The 18938-nt window shown below is 54.7% G+C and overlaps 1 protein-coding gene and 1 long non-coding RNA gene across 11 annotated transcripts in view; one reads left to right on the top strand and one right to left on the bottom strand.

Annotated features, from left to right (window-relative positions):
• SMPD4 (sphingomyelin phosphodiesterase 4) overlaps positions 1-14186 on the top strand; it is a 27476-nt gene extending 13290 nt beyond the window's left edge. For 2 of the 10 annotated variants that reach the window (XM_032272176.1, XM_032272172.1), the window contains exons 10-20: positions 2737-2808; positions 5752-5838; positions 8329-8474; positions 8993-9083; positions 9539-9639; positions 10351-10514; positions 11075-11280; positions 11633-11866; positions 12119-12250; positions 12398-12526; positions 12685-13497. In XM_032272176.1, coding sequence (XP_032128067.1) covers positions 2737-2808; positions 5752-5838; positions 8329-8474; positions 8993-9083; positions 9539-9639; positions 10351-10514; positions 11075-11280; positions 11633-11866; positions 12119-12250; positions 12398-12526; positions 12685-13014 — 1692 coding nt within the window. In that variant the 3' untranslated portion in view covers positions 13015-13497. Of the gene's footprint in view, positions 1-2736; positions 2809-5751; positions 5839-8328; positions 8475-8992; positions 9084-9538; positions 9640-10350; positions 10515-11074; positions 11281-11632; positions 11867-12118; positions 12251-12397; positions 12527-12684 lie in introns of all 10 variants that reach the window. The other 8 variants (XM_032272177.1, XM_032272175.1, XM_032272171.1 and 5 more) reach the window with 7 other exon arrangements.
• Positions 976-18938, bottom strand: LOC116545639. Its single transcript, XR_004266386.1, has 3 exons — positions 18778-18938; positions 16369-16372; positions 976-990 (listed from the first exon to the last, which is right to left on the bottom strand). It is a non-coding gene; the product is annotated as an uncharacterized LOC116545639 (long non-coding RNA).

Here is an 18938-nt window from a genome sequence, read left to right as displayed (position 1 = left end):
AAAAAAAAAAAAAAAAAAAAGAAACTGTTCAGCCACTTTCCATTATGTGGGACAGAGTCCCAGAGATGGCCCCTCGGCCTGGGGCTGATCTAAATTGTTGGTATTTTCCTTCTATGACATTTAGAAAACATGAAAATAAATCTGCCCACCCTTCTAACTTATATTTAATTGATGGTGTTTTTCATCCCAGGATCCCTTGTCCATAGGAGTTGTTTCATTTTGCCTGTGGTAATATAATTGTTGCAGTCTTTTGGTTTCCATCTACCGTGTGGTTGGAGGTGTTTCCTGTGATTACCGTCATGTGGATATTAAGCCCTGCCCCAGTAGCATTTGTATGACACTGAATGGTGAGGGATCTGTGCAGCCTCTACAGGCCTCCCATTGATTCAGAGGATCCAAGTAGTAGTTGACAGATTCCTTTGTCTGCCCAGAGAGGCTCCAGCCTCTCAGGATGGTATGGGCTGGCTTGCATCCTGAGTGCTGGCCAACTCCCAAGTCTCAGCTGTGTCTTCTCTGCACACCTCAGAGAGATTCGGCAGGCGCTGCTTCTGACACTGGACCCTGGGGTTGACTTGATAGCCACGGCCTCACTGTTGACAACCTGTCATGTAAATAAGATAGCATTTTATCTCCCACCATGTATATAACTCCTGGTATGTGGGGTGCTGCAGTTTTTGAAGTCTCCACGCCATTTCACAACATCCTTGGGGGATGGAATCGTAAGAACCATTGCCCCTGTTCACACAGGGGACCATGGTGCCCAGATGGCTCTTGGCTGTGTGGACTGTGGGCTCTGCTGGCCGTGAAGAGGGCAGGAGACCATGAAACAGGCTTATAGGGCAGAACTGGAAGGTTCTGCTGTTTCCTGGATCAAAGCATTGATGTTTTTTTTTTTTTTTGAGATGGAGTCTCCCTCTGTTTCCCAGGCTGGAGTGTAGTGGCACAATCTTGGCTCACTGCAACCTCCACCTCTCAGGTTCAAGTGATTCTCTTGCCACAGCCTCCTGAGTAGCTAGGATTACAGACAACTGCTGCCACACTCAGCTAATTTTTGCATTTTTAACAGAGACAGGATTTCACCATGTTGGCCAGGCTGGTCTCAAACTCCAGACCTCAAGTGACCCACTTACCTCAGCCTCCCAAAGTGCTGGGATGACGGGTGTGAGCCACCGCACTTGGCCCTTTTTATTTTTTTAATTAAGAACATTTTAATTATAAAATATACATGACCTAAAATTTACTGTCTTAACCATTTTGAAATGTACAGTCAGTAGTGTTAAATACATTCACATTGTTGTACATCTAATCTCCAGAATGTTTTTCATCTTGCAAAACTGAAACTAAATCAGCCCGGCCACAGGGGCCTCACACCTGTCATCTTAGTGCTTTGAGAGGCCAAGCAGGGAAGGATTAGTCGAGGCCAGGAGTTCAAGACCAGCCTGGCCAACAAAGTGAGACTCCATCTCTTTTAACTTAAAAAAAAAAAAACCGTTAAACAGTTCGCCACCCAGGCCTTGGCAACCACAATTCTGCTTTCTGTTCCTATGGATTTGACTCCTAGATCTCATGCCTAGAGTATTTATCTGTAGCACACAGTACTTATTTGTGTGTGACTAGTGTGCTTCACGTAGCATAATGGACTAAAGATTAATCGATGTTGTATCATGTGTCAGAATTTCCTTGCTTTTCAAGGCTGAAGAGTGTTCCATTGTATGGATGTACCACATTGTGTTTATTTATTCATCTCTCAGTAGACACTTGAGTTGCTTTTTTTTTGAGACGGAGTTTCACCCTTCTTTGAGAAGGAGTTGCTGAGGCTGATGTGCAATGGCATGTTCTTGGCTCACTGCAACCTCCGCCTCCTGGGTTCAAGTGATTATCCTGCCTCAGCCTCCAAAGTAGCTAAGCTGGGATTATAGGCATGCGCCACCACACCTGGCTAATTTTGTATTTTTAGCAGAGACGAGGGTTTCTCCATGTTGGTCAGGCTGGTCTCGAACTCCTGACCTCAGGTGATCCACCCACCTCAGCCTCCCAAAGTGCTGGTATTACAAGCATGAGCCACTGCGCCCAGCGCTTTTTTTTCTTCAAAGGGCTAATTCTGTTGCCAGGCTGGAGTGCAGTGGCGCAATCTCGGCTCACTGCAGCCTCAAACTCCTGGGCTCAAGCAGTCCTCACACCTCAGACTCCCAAGTAGCTGGGACTAGAGGTGTACCCTACCACACCCAGCTAATTTTTCTATTTTTTATAGAGACAGATGTTCACTATGTTGGCTAGGCTGGTCTTGAACTTCTGGCCTCAAGTGGTCTATCCGCCTCAAGCGGCCTATCCACCTCAGCTTCTCAAAGCGCTGGGATGACAAGGCTGAGCCACCATGCCTGCTGGTTGCCTTTTTACTCTACCAGTAGTATCTTTTGATGCTCAAGAGTGTTGATTTTGATGAAGTCTAGTTGCTGTGCTTTGGGCGTCATATCTAATTAATCACTGCCAAATCCAGCGTTATGAAGCTTTCTCCCAAGTTTTCTTCTGAGAACGAAGGTTTTAGTTTCTGTCCTCAGGTCATACCCACTTTGAGTTATTTTTTGGTGAGGGTGTGAGGGAAGGGCCCAGCTTCACTGTTGTGCATGTGGATATTCTGTGTTCCCAGCTCTGCTTGTTGGAGACACTGTCCTTTCCCCACTGAATGGTCTGGCACCGTTGTCAAGAATGGTTTGACTAGCTAATGCTTTTTTGCAGGTTTTTGTTGAAATGTGGCTTCACCACTATTCTTTGGAGATGTACCAAAAAATGCAGTCCCCTCACGCCAAGGTATGTTTGCACAGTTTTTCTTCCCACCTCCTGCTGCTGACCCTGCTCAGCCTGCTGGTTCTTATCCTGCCTCTGAGTGAGTTTTCACAGGCTGCATGGTGGGAAGCAGAAACCCATCACCCACCTGTCACTCAGAAGCCGAATAAAAGGTGGACATCTTTCTCTAGTTCCTGGTGGGGGACAGAGGGTGTTGCACCCTGATGTGTAGACACCTGAGGCCTGGAGGTCTGGCCTCTCCAGGGCCCTCCCTGTGTAGCTTCATGAGCCCCCTCCCTGGCAGCAGGAACAGATGAGGTTGTGGTACTCTTGCTCTGGGAGCGGGGGAGCTGCGGTTCCTTTGGGAGCTATGTTCTCATCTGTTTGCTCGACCATCAGCAGTGCCTTTGTGCTTTCCCATGAAGGGGTGGCCTGGAGCATCCTTTGCTTGCCCCCCCCACCCCCTACTCACCCACCTCCTCCAGAGCTTGAGCAAGCAGTCCTGGTGGGTGGGGCCTGGCGACCTTCTGCATGTGACCTGGCCTGCCTCCTCCTTACCTCTCCCTGCTCCGTCTCTGAGCAGCATGCTGCTCGCAGATGCATGGAGGTGGCAGAGGCCCTGGGTTGCTCCTGCTGTCCCTGGAGCTAGCACCCCCCTGGACTGGTCAGAATGAGAAAGCGGCTGGATGGATCTTAGATTCCTAATCAGTCACCCTCCATGCAGCAGCTTAACTCACGCACATCCGAGCCCCGACCTGAGATGAGCCGTGTCGTCTGGCGCCCACAGCATCTGTGCATCAGTGTGCTTGGGAAACTTTGGCTTTGTCGCTGACAAAATTATTGAGGGCTTCTGGGGAAGAGCTGTGGGTCTGCTTCTGCCATGCTCTCTGCAGCCAGTTCAATGGCCCGATGCTTTGCTGTGTGGAGGCCGTCTTAGAGCATAGCATCCCCCAGTTCCTCACACTCAGCATCACATAGGAGGAGAATGGGGAAAAGCTGAGGACCCCATCTTGGGCCTCCTGAGTCACAAAGAGCCTGCAGTGCCTTCCTGGTTCCAGAGCAGACTTGCCGCATGTGCCTGGCGGTGCCTGGGGGCCTGGTTGTTGCCAAGGCCCGCTCCTCACGCAGGGCTCTGGGACGCTCACTCAGCACTCGTGCATGTGGCATGACCTGGCAGGGGCAGGGGCCGCTGCACTGCATTGTGTTTCTGTTCTGCGTTCTGAGCGAGTGGAAGCACACCTGCTTTCAAGGGCCAGCCAGAGAGGCTCTTTCGGGCTGTTGCCTGTGAGGACTCTGTGTCCTCATGGGCCAGGGGAAGGATGGAGGCTGTTCCTGTGGAGGGCAGGAGGTGTCGTCTCCTTCTTCCCCACATTTGCTTCCTCTTGGCCAGACCTTGGGGTGGGTGGGCCCTGCTCAGAGTGACTTGCAGTGGTTGGACCAAGGGCCCAGAGATGCTCCACTGTTCGCCTCTTGCAGTTGAGGCAAAACACGAGAAAACTGGGTAGGTGGGAGCCAGAGAAAGGCAGCTATGGAGGTCCATGTCCCCAAGGCTTCTTGCCACTTGCCCGGGCCTGTACTGCACCTGCCATACAGAAATCCTTGCCCATCCCTGCCAGCCCTTATTTCCAGATGCAGGAAGTGAGGTTCCTGGGGTCGTCCTCCTCACCCTGGTCGAGTCTAGGGTACATGCTTGCTCCCCATTGGCCCTGTGGGCAGTGAGCATGGCCATGGCGCTGCAGGCCACTGTGTTCCTGCAGGCGAGGGCAGAGACCACACTAGGGAATTGCGTCTGATTCCTGCCTGAACCTCAGGTCTGTCACAAGGAAGGCTATGGAGGGCAACAGCTCCCTGCGCTGCTCTACGTGTCATGGTGTCTGGCATGTGTTCTGATCTCTCCTGTGTGGAGTCCGTTGGATGCGCTGCTTGGGCAGGGGGCATGCTGCTCGCAGGACAGGATGTGTACCAGGCTGGCTCTGGCTGCACTGGGCTGAGGGGTGCTTCGGCAGGCTGTGGTGCTGCAGGGCGGTAGGTTGGAGGGTTCTGACTAGGAGCCAGCTCAGCCTCAGGTTCCTGCTGCCTCTGGGTGTGTGTGGCTGTGGCCAGATCCCGCCTTGGGAGCCTACTGTATCTGGAGGTAGGAGTTCCTGGTGCAGTAGGAGAGGCTGCCTTCTGGAGTCAGAACTGATGTGCACACCGCCTCAGCTGACCTCCAGACTGTGAGGTGTGGAGAGCAGGGCGTGGTGGCCTGAGCCTGTGCTCATCTCTGTGCCAGCCCTGGGGACCTGTTCTCATTCTCAGAGAGCCACTCATGGAGGGGACATTGAGTTCTAGACACAAAGGAATTGGTCATGTCTTATACCAATTTGGTAAATTTCTCAAGATAACCCAGGAAATCCAGTCAATGTGTCTTTTCTGTGCAGAGTCCTCCTCCTGGAACATGCTCCACTGGTTTTTCTGAGCCTCAGGACCTTGAGGTCATGGTGGCTGGGAGCATGTCCCAGCGAGGGCCCTGGGCTCTTGGAGGGCTCTGGTGTGCATGTACCACACACAGTGTGACCTCAGAGTCACTGGGGAGAGTGGGCCCCATCTGGAAGGGCAGTGAGTTGGGCCCTTCCAATGAGCTGGGGAGGTCTTTAGGCCCCAGTGACATTGAGGGGCCACCCAGGTAACCTGGAGGGTCCACTTGCCTGGGCCTCCAAGGCTGAGGAGAGTGCGGCCACAGCCCTGGCCTGACTGCGGAGGGGGGAGCTGCGCTGGCCCGCAGCTGCTGGGACTGCCATTGTTTGGATTGTCACTGACCGTGCTTTTGTTTTTGTTTTTTCTCCTCACTTCTGGGCTCATTCTCATTGCTCTTTCTCTCTCTGCTTGCCCTTCCCGTGTCCGGTCCTCTCTCCCCCCCTTCCCCACCCCATCCTCCTGTCCTCTGCTCTTCTGCCCCTTCCGGCTTCTTTCTGTTCCTTGTCTCAGCTGGAGGTTCTGCACTACCGACTCAGTGTCTCCAGCGCCCTCTACAGCCCCGCCCAACCCAGCCTCCAGGCCCTCCACGCCTACCAAGTACTGGCTGCGCTCATTTGTTCCCTTCCCCCTGCCCAGAGTACATGTCTGTGTCTGGCAAAGCAGGGGGCCAGCCAGGGCCGGCCGCTGGTGACTCAGAGACTAGTTCCAGGCAGAACGAAGCCCCTGTGTTGGGGGAGGCAGGGGTCAGCCCCCAGCCTGGCCTAGCCCCTGGCTTTGCAGACCAGCTTGGTTGGGGGTGGGGGTGGTGGCTGTGTGGCAGAACGAGGCATGTGGGCATGTGGCCCTGGCTGGCCAGGCTGCCGGTCAGTGGAGGTGTCACAAGCTCTCCAGTGTTGGAGGCCCGTGCTTGGCCCTGGTTTGAAGAGCTGGAGTCCTCAGGCCTCTGCAGTGGCCCGGTTCACCCACACCCTGCAGGGTCTGGCACTCAGAAGGAGCTGAAGACACAGAGGCCTGGGACTTACGGGTAGTGTGGGTTCTGCCTTGTTCAGAACTGTCACCCAGCCTGGAGGTGCTATGACTCAGAGCCTGTGTGTGAGGCAGGGGGGTGGGGATGACCTGGGGCTTGGCCCTATAGCCCACAGAGGCTGTCAGTCCTTAACAACCTGGCCAGGGCCTGGCCTTCACCAGGGAGCCCTGGCCACTTGTGCACACCTCCAGAGGCAGATGATAATAGGTGGTAACCTCTTAGAGGCTGTGGATATCTAGGCAAAAATGACAAGCATGTGGATGGATTTGAGGTCAGTGAAGCTAAGTTCAGACCCGTAGGGGCTCAGGGATGTCAGCGTTAACAAATCTTGGAGAGCCTGAGGAGACGAGCTGTGCTCGCAGCCAGAATCTGTCCCATTTACCTGGGAAGGAGCACACGTGATTGAACGGGAATTTGAGCACAAGATGAGAAAACGTGCTGGCCCCTGTGTGCCAGTGGGCTGGGATGGTGACCACAGCACACCGAGGCACCCCTGCTCCACAGGAGCCACTGCAGAGGAGGGACCTGAGGGCTTGGGCCAGAGAGGGAGGGCAGTGTCCAGGACGCATCTGGCAAACCCCATGGTGGGAGGGGTGACCAGCGAGGCCCAGGCGGTGTGAGCTGAGGTGCTGTGAGGCTGGACCCAGTGGGAAATGTGGGGCTTTGGGGACACATCCTTAAGAAGCAAGCAGGTATGACTGTGACCAGGGACTCCATGTGGGAACATGGCGGCCCAGGAGGGGTGCAGAGCTGAGGGAGAAGTTTGGCTCAGCAAATGTAGGAAAATAGCCTGTGACGGTTCCATGCGATTGCCCTATGCTGGTGCATGATTTTGTTACAAATCAAAAGTTTGGCTTGTAATCCCAGCATTTTGGGAGGCCAAGGTGGGTGGATCACCTGAGGTCAGGAGTTCAAGACCAGACTGGCCATCATGATCAAACCCCATCTCTACTAAAAATACAAAAACTAGCTGGGTGTGGTGGGGCACACTTGTAGTCCCAGCTACTCGGGTGGCTAAGGCACTTGAACCTGGGAGGCAGAGGTTGCAGTGAGCTGAGATCGTGCCACTGCGCTCCAGCCTGAGTGACAGAGGGAGACCTTGTCTCAAGAAAAAAAAAAAGTTTGGTCTTGTATGCTTGACTGCTTTTGTCTTGGGGTTTTCCTGACCACAGGTCCCTGGGCAACAGAGGAAGTGACGCCAGGGGCTTCTCATGGGCCAAGCCCTCACCTGGCTGTGTCCAGAATAAGAAATAGGTGGAAGGAATTGGGGAGGAAAGCAAAGCCATGGGATTCTTATTTTTGAATAAGGTCTTACTCTGTCATCCAGGTTGGAGTGCAGTGGCATGATCCTAGCTTACTGCAGCCTTGAACTCCTGGGCTCAAGCGATCCTCCCACTCTAGCCTCCTGAGTCACTAGGTCTATAGGTGTGCACCACCATGCCCAGTGAACTTTTTAAAATTTTTCGTAGAGTCAGGGTCTCCCTATGTTGTCCAGGCTAATCTCGAATTTCTGGCCTTAGGAGTCTTTCTACCGCAGCCTCCTAACATGCTGGGTACAGGTCTGAGGCACCTCGCCTGGGTTCCATGTGCTTTCTGCACACACTTGGGAGGCAGGTGGGAGACCCTGGATCCAGAGCTTGGGGGTGACACCAGCCTTCTGCCCTGAGGATCAAGGCAGGCAGCAGTGCCCGAGGGCATCGCTTGGTGGGCTGCGGCCTGTGCTACTCACTGTGGGTATGCAGCAGTTCAGAAGCAGGGCTGGGAGGCCCTCTGGAGATATGTCTGTCTTAGCAAGCCCTCCCCCGGGTGGGCTGTGTGGGTACTGGGCCAAGCACTTCCCTACCACAGGCTGGTTGTAGTTCAGACCAAGCAGTGCAAGGCACATCCTCTGGGTGCCAGGCACAGTGGGCCCCAGGGGGTGGCCCCACTCCTGGACTGGCTCATGCCTCCTGTAGGGAAGCAGAGCAACCGGCCCGGGGTGGGATGTGGTCAGACCTGGATGCCGAGTGCTGTGGGCGCTGTGGCCCTTCCCTGATCCTGATCCCTGCTTCTCCACCTAGGAGTCATTCACACCCACTGAGGAGCATGTGCTGGTGGTGCGCTTGCTGTTGAAACACCTGCACGCCTTTGCCAACAGCTTGAAGCCAGAGCAGGCCTCGCCCTCTGCCCACTCTCATGCCACCAGCCCCCTGGAGGAGTTCAAACGGTGGGTGGCCCTTGCGGCTTTCCGCCGCTGCTGTCTCCTCTGCTTTTCCCTCCTCAGGTGTCACCCACCGTGACCTCTCCCCAGGGCATTGGGGGGCAGGATGAAGGGAGTCCCTTCCTGCCCATAGAGCACATGATGCCTCTGGAGGCCTAGGCAGATGCCTTCACACTCTCCCCATACTGGCCAGAGAGACCCTGCCATGCTGTTGTCTCTTGCTTCTCCCACCCCTGTCAGGAAAAGGGCTGGGGCTGCCCTGGCTCCCAGGCCCACCGGGGCTGTCTGTGTGGGACTGAGGTGAGGTGTGTGCAAGAACCACACTGACTCGCTGCCTGTGTGCTGTGTGTCCTTGGGAGATTCCCTGACCTCTCTTAACCTCTATTTCTTCCTCCGAAGAATGGGGCTAAGCTTCCCATACGTGCCGGGTGGAGCCGACCCTCGCTGATGGGAGCCTCAGGCTCATCTGTGAGCAGGGCCTCCTTACCGGGCAAGCGGCAGGTGACCCTCCCCATCCCCTGCAGGGCCGCTGTCCCAAGGTTCGTCCAGCAGAAACTCTACCTCTTCCTGCAGCATTGCTTTGGCCACTGGCCCCTGGATGCATCATTCAGAGCTGTGAGTGTTGGCCCCGTCACATTTGTGCCTGGGTCCTCTGTGTGCCCCGAGGAGGGATGTCCTCTGGGGCAGATGAAGGAAGACAGCAAGTGTAGTCACAGGCCTTGGCAAGGAGGGGGCCTGGGAAGCCACATTGTTCTTTCTGTTTCAGTTTCCAAAGCCAGCCCTCAGGAAAGCCCTGCCCTTCCCATATGTCTGGTGCCAGACAGGTTCTTACCATTATCTAACCACGGAGCACTGGGCCCCCTGGGCTAGGAAAAGCTCGCCCATGACCCTGGCTTCTGAAGGGCCAGCAAGAGAGCCAGTCCTCACTGGGCTGTGTGCATCTCTCTCCAGCCCTCTGGGGGACATGGGCAGAGCCAGTCCCACCCAGCTGCTGCCTGGGACCCAGGCTCCAAGCCACTGGAGGATTTGGCCCCCAGCCACTGGGCCCTCAGCACACACCTCGTTCACAGGTCCTGGAGATGTGGCTGAGCTACCTGCAGCCGTGGCGGTATGCGCCTGACAAGCAGCCTCCGGGCAGCGACTCCCAGCCCCGGTGTGTGTCGGAGAAATGGTGAGCCTCGGTGCCACTGGCTCCCCCGGTGGATGTTGCTCCGGTGGGTGGAGGCCAAGCCAGCGGCCTGTGCTGTGGTCAGCCTGGCCCTGGCGGCCTCCTGGGCTCCTCTCCCAGCCCCTGACGAGTGGAGCACAGACCAACCTTTCCTAGGCTCAACTTTGCCAGGCCCTAGAATTGATTTCTCATGGAAGCAGTGGGTGACCCATCCTGCCCTGTCCCTTCTCTCATCTGGCCCAGACGAATGTTCACAGTGATCCCAAACCATCCCTTGTTGACCGTTCCTCACCAGCACAGAGGAGAGCTGTGGCTGCCTTCCCCCAGCCCCTGCTTGATCCTGACAGCAGACCCCAGGCCTCCGTGGCACCTGGTGTGGCCACTGGCCTCTCCCCTCCTTGCCCAAGGCCTTCCCCTTTGAATCCTCTGGGGGCCCTTCCCTCAGGCTCTGGGCGGGCCTCTGCCGTGGTGGTCTCAGTCCACTTGGAATGGGCCGCAGCCTTGCTAAGAACACAGTGTCCTCAGAGGGCCTGGATCTCACCTGCCTCCGCCCTGCCCACCCATGGCCCCCTCAGCTGTCCTCTATGACAGCTTGTCACCTTGGCCAGGGAGAGTCTGTAAGCCAAAGGACAAGCAGGGGCGTTAGGGGCATGGACTGCTGCAGCCCCACCTCCATTGGGAAAGCTGACCCCTACCTGCCACCTCGGTCCCCAGGGCACCCTTTGTCCAGGAGAACCTGCTGATGTACACCAAGCTGTTCGTGGGCTTCCTGAACCGCGCGCTCCGCACAGACCTGGTCAGCCCCAAGCATGCACTCATGGTGTTCCGAGTGGCTAAAGTCTTTGCCCAGCCCAACCTGGCTGAGATGATCCAGAAAGGTAAGTCCTCAGCATGGGGCAGCCGGACAGAGCAGGGTCAGGCCCTTAGCTGGTGGTGGCTGCCCTTTAAGAGGGACCCACGCTTCTAGAGTGGGCCCTGATAAAGGATGCTATGGAGACTCCTGGGGCACATCTATGCAGTGAAGTCAGACTGGCTGAACGCTGCCTGCCCTGCAGCCACCAGGCACTAGGCAGGGGACCACAGGTGTGCCGACAGAGGGGGGCTGCACAGTCCAAGCTGTGGCCCCGTGGCCCCACCATTTCTCCAAGGTGACTCGTGGCGGCCATCTCAGGAGGTGAGCCTGGTCTCTGCCATGCATTTATCCTGGCTGGGTTGGGTGTTGGTTTCTGTTGCTCCGTCTGGTGTTTGCCTCCTACAAACACTGCTGGGGGCTTGCGTCAGCCGCCTACTGTGTGGGAGATGCTGCCAGGCAGGGCCTCAGGAGAACACCTCTGGATCATGGCTCCCCAGACACCTCACAGACACCCCAGAATCCTAACGGCAGCAGTGGGTACTCTGTGCCCTGGAAATGGGCACCAGTTCATCTCCTGCCTTCCAGGTGAGCAGCTGTTCCTGGAGCCAGAGCTGGTTATCCCCCACCGCCAGCACCGACTCTTCACGGCCCCCACATTCACTGGCAGCTTCCTGTCACCGTGGCCACCAGCAGTCACTGATGCCTCCTTCAAGGTGAAGAGCCACGTTTACAGCCTGGAGGGCCAGGACTGCAAGTACACCCCAATGTTCGGGCCCGAGGCCCGCACCCTGGTGAGTGGATCGGCGGGGCCTGTCCTCAGGACCCCTGGAGCCATGGGGCTGAGCAGAGCCCGGGAGGTGCTGGTTCCGGCGGGAAGGAGGGAGGCTGGGTGTAGAGTTGATGCCGCATCCCCTTCCACCATTTCAGTAAAGTCTCCTTTTTTCCTGATAACAAAGGCAGTGTTTGTGGGGAAATTTCACATTTAGAAGAACATCCTTTGGTCTTTAAAAGTCCTCTAGTGGAAGCTGCTCCTCCTGGCGCTCAGAGGTCTGGCTGTGCATCGTTCTTGGGGCCCCCGGCCGGCTTGCCTGGATGGTAGCACAGGCCTGTCCTGCCGGTGACCTGCCCCCACCTCCCTTGTAGGTCCTGCGCCTCGCTCAGCTCATCACGCAGGCCAAGCACACGGCCAAGTCCATCTCAGATCAGTGTGTGGAGAGCCCAGCTGGCTACTCCTTCCTGTCGTGGCTGGGCTTTGGCCCCACAGACACCAATGGCTCCTACCCAGCCAATGACCTGGATGAGATGGGGCAGGACAGCGTCCGGAAGACGGACGAATACCTGGAGAAGGCCCTGGAGTACCTGCGTCAGATATTCAGGGTATGAGCTATGGGGCCTGTCCCACAGCCATCGGGATCCCCTTCCCCACAGGAGTCACTGCCCCCAGCCCGTGGTCAGCCACATACCAAGTCCCAGGCACCACACAGTTGGACCCAGTGTTGTGGGAGACAGGCCCACACCCCAAACGTCATGTCTGGGTCCCCTTGTTGCCACTGTTCGAAGCCAGTGGGGTGAAGACCAGTTCCCTCCTTTCATCTTGACGCTGAGGGCAGAGGCGCTTCTCTCTGGCAGCTCAGCGATGCGCAGCTCCGGCAGTTCACACTCGCCTTGGGCACCACGCAGGATGAGAATGGAAAGAAGCAGCTGCCTGACTGCATCGTGGGTGAGGACGGACTCATCCTCACGCCCCTGGGCCGGTACCAGGTGAGAGGTCGGGGTCCCAGAGGTGTGTGGACTGGCCCCTGACCCATCCCCAGCTCCCTCCTCCCCCATGAGCAGAGGCCACTCGGCGCCTCTGAGTTGTGTGCAAGGCTGTGTTTTCTGACCCATCCCCATGGCCTGGGTTTCTAGATCATCAACGGGCTGCGCAGGTTTGAAATTGAGTACCAGGGAGACCCGGAGCTGCAGCCCATCCGGAGCTATGAGATCGCCAGCTTGGTCCGTGCACTCTTCAGGCTGTCGTCTGCCATCAACCACAGAGTGAGTGGGCAGGAAGGCCGGCCTGGCCTCTTCAGAGAGGGTTCTGGATGCTCCTGCTTGGGATGCAGTCCCGGGGTGGCCTGTGGGGGTGGGGCGCTGCTGTCCTGAGGCCTGTGGTGCCACCTCCCCATGCCACCGTGCCTCTGTTTGTGCTTCAGTTTGCAGGCCAGATGGTGGCCCTGTGTTCCCGGGACGACTTCCTCGGTAGCTTCTGTCGCTACCACCTGACAGAACCTGGGGTGGCCAGCAGGCACCTGCTGAGCCCCGTAGGGCAGACGCAGGTGGCCGGCCATGCCCGCGGCCCCAGGCTCAGCCTGCGCTTCCTGGGCAGCTACCGAACACTGCTTTCACTGCTGCTGGCCTTCTTTGTGGCCTCCCTGTTCTGCATTGGGCCCCTCCCCTGTGCGCTGCTGCTCGCCCTGGGCTACATCCTCTACGCCTCAGCCATGACGCTGCTGACAGAGCGGGGGAAGCTGCACCAGCCCTGAGGGCGCCAGCTGCCTTCAGAGCATGGGGGGATTTGCCACACAGCCCCACCCTTGGCCTGAGAGGACTGAGAACTCCTCCAGGAGGGAATATGGTCATCCTCTGGTTTCTTGGGGGTGTTTCCTGCAGCCACAGAGGCATCTGGAGGAAACAGAACTGAGAAGGGAGGGCAGGCAGGGTGAAGCAAAGAAGCAGCAGCTACTGGGCTCAACAGCCATGCTCTGTGGCAGACGGCACAGAGCTCAGCGCCGGCTCCTCCCTCCCTCCACCAAGGACTCATCGCCAAGCCAGCTCTCAGGAACTTTTTTCCAGTGTCCATTTGGGTACTCTGCTGCATCAAGCTCAGGAGCCAGTGTGCCAGCAGCCACTCAGGCTTGGCTTGCCCACTGGCTGGCCTTGAGGTGGGCAGAGTGGGTTGTGGTGCCTCTTCTTCCTGTGTGGGACCAGTATGGTGGCTCAGCCTCCACTCCAGGGAAGAATCAAAGTTTCTAAAAGAGCTCTGAAAACACTAGAGAGTGGTTCTCTGCTTACACATCAGATGCAAAAAAAGAGAGAGTGGCTCTCTGATTCTTCACTGTGAGTGAGGGGCATTCTTCATGTTCTCCTAGCTGTTCCAAGACTGGCCCATAGAATTTCATGTTTCAGGAGCCTGAGATTCTCCCGAGCCCGGGTGCTTCACTGCAGACCGCAGTCCATCGAGCACATCACCCAGAGCAGCAGCCAGCCCGTGCCTTGTCACAGACGGGTGCTGGTCCTCAGGTGCTGGGGACACTGCTGGGTTGATGGGGTCAAATCCTGCCAGTTTCTGCTCTGCAGCCAAAGATGATCAGAAGCATCGCAGCTTCACTAACATCAAGTACTCAAAGACACAGCAACCGTTTAATGATACTTAAGTATTTAAAACTACAGATTCTCTGACAGAAACCAGCATGGGGTCTCCCACACCTTCATTCCCCACAGACACGCCAGGGAGAACAGCATCTTGGTGGTGATTTTCAAACCAAGCCTTTGTTTTTGGTGTGGGGTGGTGGGGGTTTGCTTTAATGTTTTTCAAACTGTAAATCTTGGGCTTTGTATTTTGATGTAAACTCAGAATAATGGCATTTTAGGACTTGTGACCAAAAATCAAACCAAGCTTGTAACTCGATCTGAATAAACTTGTCCTTGCTTCTGACTCTTCTGGCACCTGGGCTCAGTCTCCAGGAGGTTCACCCCAGAGGGTCCCTGAGCATGCGGGGGGTTGCAGAAACCGCCATCAGGCACCCTGTCGGCCCCTCTCCCCAGTGTCCACAGGCCTAGGCCTCTGGCTTCCTTTGCTTTCCTTGTTCAGGGACACAATAGAATCGACAGCGGCAAAACCAAGGTGCATGTTAATACTGAAGTACCTGTGACAGAAAGTCCCTGCTGGGTCTGAGCCATGCGACTTTTACCTTCTGCTCAGCATCAATGTTGGCCTTATGAAAAGCCGGCTGGGGCTAGGCCCAGTGGCTCACACCTGTAATCCCAGCACTTTGGGAGACCAAGGCAGGGAAGATAACTTGAGCCCAGGAGTTTAAGCCCAGCCTGGGCAACATAGCAAGAGCCCGTCTCTACAAAATATTCAAAAAGTTAGGCATGGTGGCTCACATTTGTGGCCCCAGCTACTTGGGAGGCTGAGGTGGGAGGATCACCAGGGCTCAGGAGGTCAAGGCTGCAGTGAGCCATCATCACACCACTGCACTGGAGCCTGGGTGACAGAGTGAAGCCCTGTCTCAAAAGCTGACCACCTGGAACATATGCTGCCATGTCTGTGGCTTCCAGAAGCTCCAAGGATTGAGGGAGTGGCTGGGGGAATGAACTGTCCAGGAGTGGGGGCAGACACAACGTACTGAGAGCCAAGAACAGCAAAGCTCAGTTAGCGGGCAGGGTCTTGGTGGCTGAGACCTGGACAGCAATGGCTGCAAGAGCATCTGGCGCTCAGTGGCTCCTGCCTGGGGAGCAAGGGCAGCAGCAGGCAGTGGGTTCCAGCCGCTTCCAGGTAGTGGATAGGGACTTCGCCAACAAAATGGGATTTAAATTTTGCCAAGCGCTCTCACTGCAGAGAAAATGGGATTGCTGGAACGAGAGCAGAAGCAAAATGCAGTGGGTGGTCCCTGGCCAGGAGGCACTTGGTCGGGGTAACTTCTGGGGAAGGCCTGGAGTTGGAGCAACTCAGGGGAAGCAGTTCTGACAGGCACAGGAGGTGGAAGCTCTCGGAGGAGCATCTAGGGTGGAGGCCAGGCTGGAGGCAGGAGCTCCTACGTCCTCATCTCTCCACCCCGGGATGCCTCCAGAGTGGTTTATCCTAACTGCTGCCGCTGCCGCTGCCTCTTCAAGCACTAGGATGTCCTCGACTTTTTGCCATTGGGCCACATTTCGCTGCTGTTAACAGGCCAAATCCAGATGCTTCTCAGACCACGTGGCCTGGAGCCTCTGGCAGTGGAGCTTCAGGCTCGCCTGACACCACCCTTGCCACCTGCACCTCCACATCCCCCTCCTTGCTCCCCAGGTAATGCTATTCCCCAGAGCCCATTCATGGCCCACTTTCTTCCATGACCAACACCTGCTACCTCTAGGATGTACCAGTGCCCCCATGATTCAAGGTGACTCAGATTCTGATCATCTTGTGCAGGCAACCCACAAGCAGAGGCTCTGTGCGATCAGGAGAAATCTATACCTTTCCCCTTGAACATACAAGAGCAAGATCCCCTAAAGGCCAGCTCTCACCAACAACTCTGACATTTCCAATATAAATGAAAGAGGACTACGTATTTTTCTGAGACAAGGTCTTGCTATGTTGTCTGTGCTGGAGTACACTGCATCATCACGGCTCACTGCAGCCTCTAACTCCTGGACTTAAGCAATCCTCCCACCTCAGCATCCCAAGTAGCCAGGACTACAGCCACACGCCACCACACCCTGCCATTTTTTAAATTTTTTTGTGGAAACGGGGTCTCACTATGTTGCCAGGCTGGTCTTGAACTCGTGAGCTACAGTGATCCGCCTGCCTCTGCATCCTGAAGTGCTAAGGTTGCAGGTGTGAGCCACCACACCGGAGAGAGGACTCACTGTAAAAATTAAGCTAGCTTCCCTTGACTTACAACATCAGAATTCTTGCATAATTTTCTTAAGTGGCAAGGGGCCAAAATAGATCAAATTGTTTCCCAATCAAGAATTTCTCCTTTTGGCCAGGCGCAGTGGCTCACGCCTATAATCTCAACACTTTAGGAGGCTGAGGCAGGAAGATCACTTGACGTCAGGAGGTTGAGACCAGGCTGGCCAACATGGTGAAATCCCATCTCTACTAAAAATATAAAAATTAGCCAGTGTGGTGGCACATGCCTCTAATCCCAGTTATTTGGGAGGCTGAGGCAGGAGAATCACTTGAACCTGGGATGCAGAGGTTGCAGTGAGCCAAGATGGCACCACTGCACTCCAGCTTGGGTGACAGAGTGTGTCTCCTCAAAAAATAAAAAAGGAAAAAATAATAAAAGTGACAAATTGGCAGCTGGCACCAGGGAGAGGCCATTTCCTGACGGGCCACACCTGTTTCACTAAAGTGTTAACTGAATGCAGATTTCAGGGAGAAGCAACTTCCAGGACATGTGCATTGAAGAGACAAAGTGGCAGAGTATGACCTTCAGATGGGCATGCATACAGTTTCCTAAACACACTGCGTGCCTTCCCCTCCCAAGGGTGAGGAGGGCACTGTGCATGTGGGCAGCCCACCCTAAGGGAAGGATCATGGAAAAGGGTCTAGTAGGATCAAGGTTAAACACGGCACCTGATCTTCACGTGCCTGCTTAGGTCTCTTCCAAGCAAACTTTCCTTTCTTCTTGTTCTAAAGCCTTTTAAATAAACCTCCACTCCTGCTCTGAAACTTGCTTTGGTCTCTTTTTCTGCCTCATGCCCCTCAGTCAAATTCCTTCTTCTGAGGAACCAAGAACTGAAGTTGCTGCAGACCCATCCGGATTCACTGCACTTGGACACCTTCCACTGCTAACACTACGGCTTTGTTATTGCATTTATTGGGAAGTTAAGCATGGTTTAAAGAGATGTGTATGGGTGCCAGGTTGACAAGGGGTGGACTTGTGATGGTTAATTCTATATGTCAACTTGTCTGGGCCACTGGATGCACACATATCTGGTTACACATTATTTCTGGGTGTGTCGGTGAGGGTGTTTTCAGAGGAAATTAGCATTTAAATTAGTGTTGCAAGCAGCCATGCATACATTTCTCGAGTAGCTTCCCTATAGCTTGCCGGAACCAGAGCGGGCAATTAAGAGCCTTTCCTCCAAATACTGGGGACCTGTTCTCTGATCCGTGATGGCTGCTTCTGATGGTGAAGTGCAGACAATGAAGCAGGCAGCCACCACTGCAATCTCCACTGCCATGTTTGCAACCTCCCTTCTCAGCCCTCACCCCCTCCCTGGGGACACACCTTCCAGGAGGTTTTTATGGATCAGCACCTCCTCCTGCCTTCATTTTTCTCTCTTCTTGGGAGCCAGATATTTAGGACTAGGACATTCAAAAGCAACCATATGCCAGGCACAAAAGCTCATACCTATAATTTCAACACTTTGGGAGGCTGAGGTAGAAGGATTGCTTGAGCCCAGGAGTTTGAGACCAGCCTGGGCAACATAGCAAGACAAAAAAAAAAAAATTAGCCAGGCATGGTGGTGTGTGCCTGCAATCCCAGTTACTAGGGAAGCTGAGGCAGGAAGACGGCTTGAGCCTAAGAGTTCCAGGTTGCAAGTGAGCTATAATCTTGCCACTGCACTCCAGCCTGAGCGACTTTCTCTTTACTCTTAGGAGATCCTCCCTCCCAGCAATAACATTGCTGCTGCTCATTCCAGCCATCCATAAGCCATAATTACTGAATACGTGTTGCTATAATTATTCTGAACAATCTGTCATCTGTTAAAAGTAAGAACAATACAAGATTATATTTTATCTTCATTTATTCGTTCTCTGATGCACTTCCCTTTTTTTAGATCCAAATTTCCTAATCATTTTCCTTGTTTTTTTTTTGAGACAGGGTCTCTCTCTGTTACCCAGGCTGGAGTGCAGTGGTGCAATCATGGCTCACTGCAGTCTCAGCCTCCTGAGTAGCTGCAGGTGTGCACCACCATGCTGGCAGCTTTAGTTTTTTGTAGAGACAGGGTCTCCCTATATTGCCCAGGCTGGTCTCCAACTCTTGAGCTCAAGTGGTCCTCCTGCTTTGGCCTCTCAAAGTGCTGGGATTACAGGTATGAGCCATGCATCTGACTTTTCGTTTCTGTTGTGTTTTTACTTAGTTTTTTTTTTCTTTTTTTTTTTTTTTTGAGATGGAGTCTCACTCTGTTGCTCGAGATGGAGTGTAGTGGTAGGGTCTCAGCTCACTGCAAACTTCACCTCCTGGGTTGAAGCGATTCTTTGGCCTCAGCCTCCTGAGTAGCTGGAATTACAAGCATCCACCACCACACCTGGCTAAGTTTTGTATTTTTAGTAGAGATGGGTTTTTGCCATGTTGCCTAGGCTGGTCTCGAACTCCTGACCTCAAGTGATTTGCCCACCTTGTCCTCCTAAAGTGTTGGGATTACAGGTGTGAGCCACTGTGCCCAGGCAACTTCTCACATTTTCTTTTCCTTTTCTTTCTTTCTTTCTTTTTAAGATGGAGTCTTGCTCTGTCACCCAGGCTTAAGGGCAGTGCTGTGATCTTGGTTCACTGCAACCTCCGCCTCCTGGGTTCAAGAGATCCTCCCACCTCAGCCTCCCAAGTAACTGGAATTACATGTGCGTGCCACTACACTAGTGAACTTTTGTATATTTTAGTAGAGATGGGGTTTCACCATGTTGGCCAGGCTGGTCTGGAGTTCCTGACCCCAAGCGATCCTCCCACCTCAGCCACCCGAGTAGTTGGGACTA

This window comes from Sapajus apella, unplaced genomic scaffold, assembly GCF_009761245.1.
Source record: "Sapajus apella isolate SASKATOON/1434 unplaced genomic scaffold, GSC_monkey_1.0 scaffold318, whole genome shotgun sequence".
In the NCBI taxonomy this organism is placed as follows: Eukaryota; Metazoa; Chordata; class Mammalia; order Primates; family Cebidae; genus Sapajus; species Sapajus apella.
This window is presented reverse-complemented; position numbering and strand designations above follow the sequence as displayed.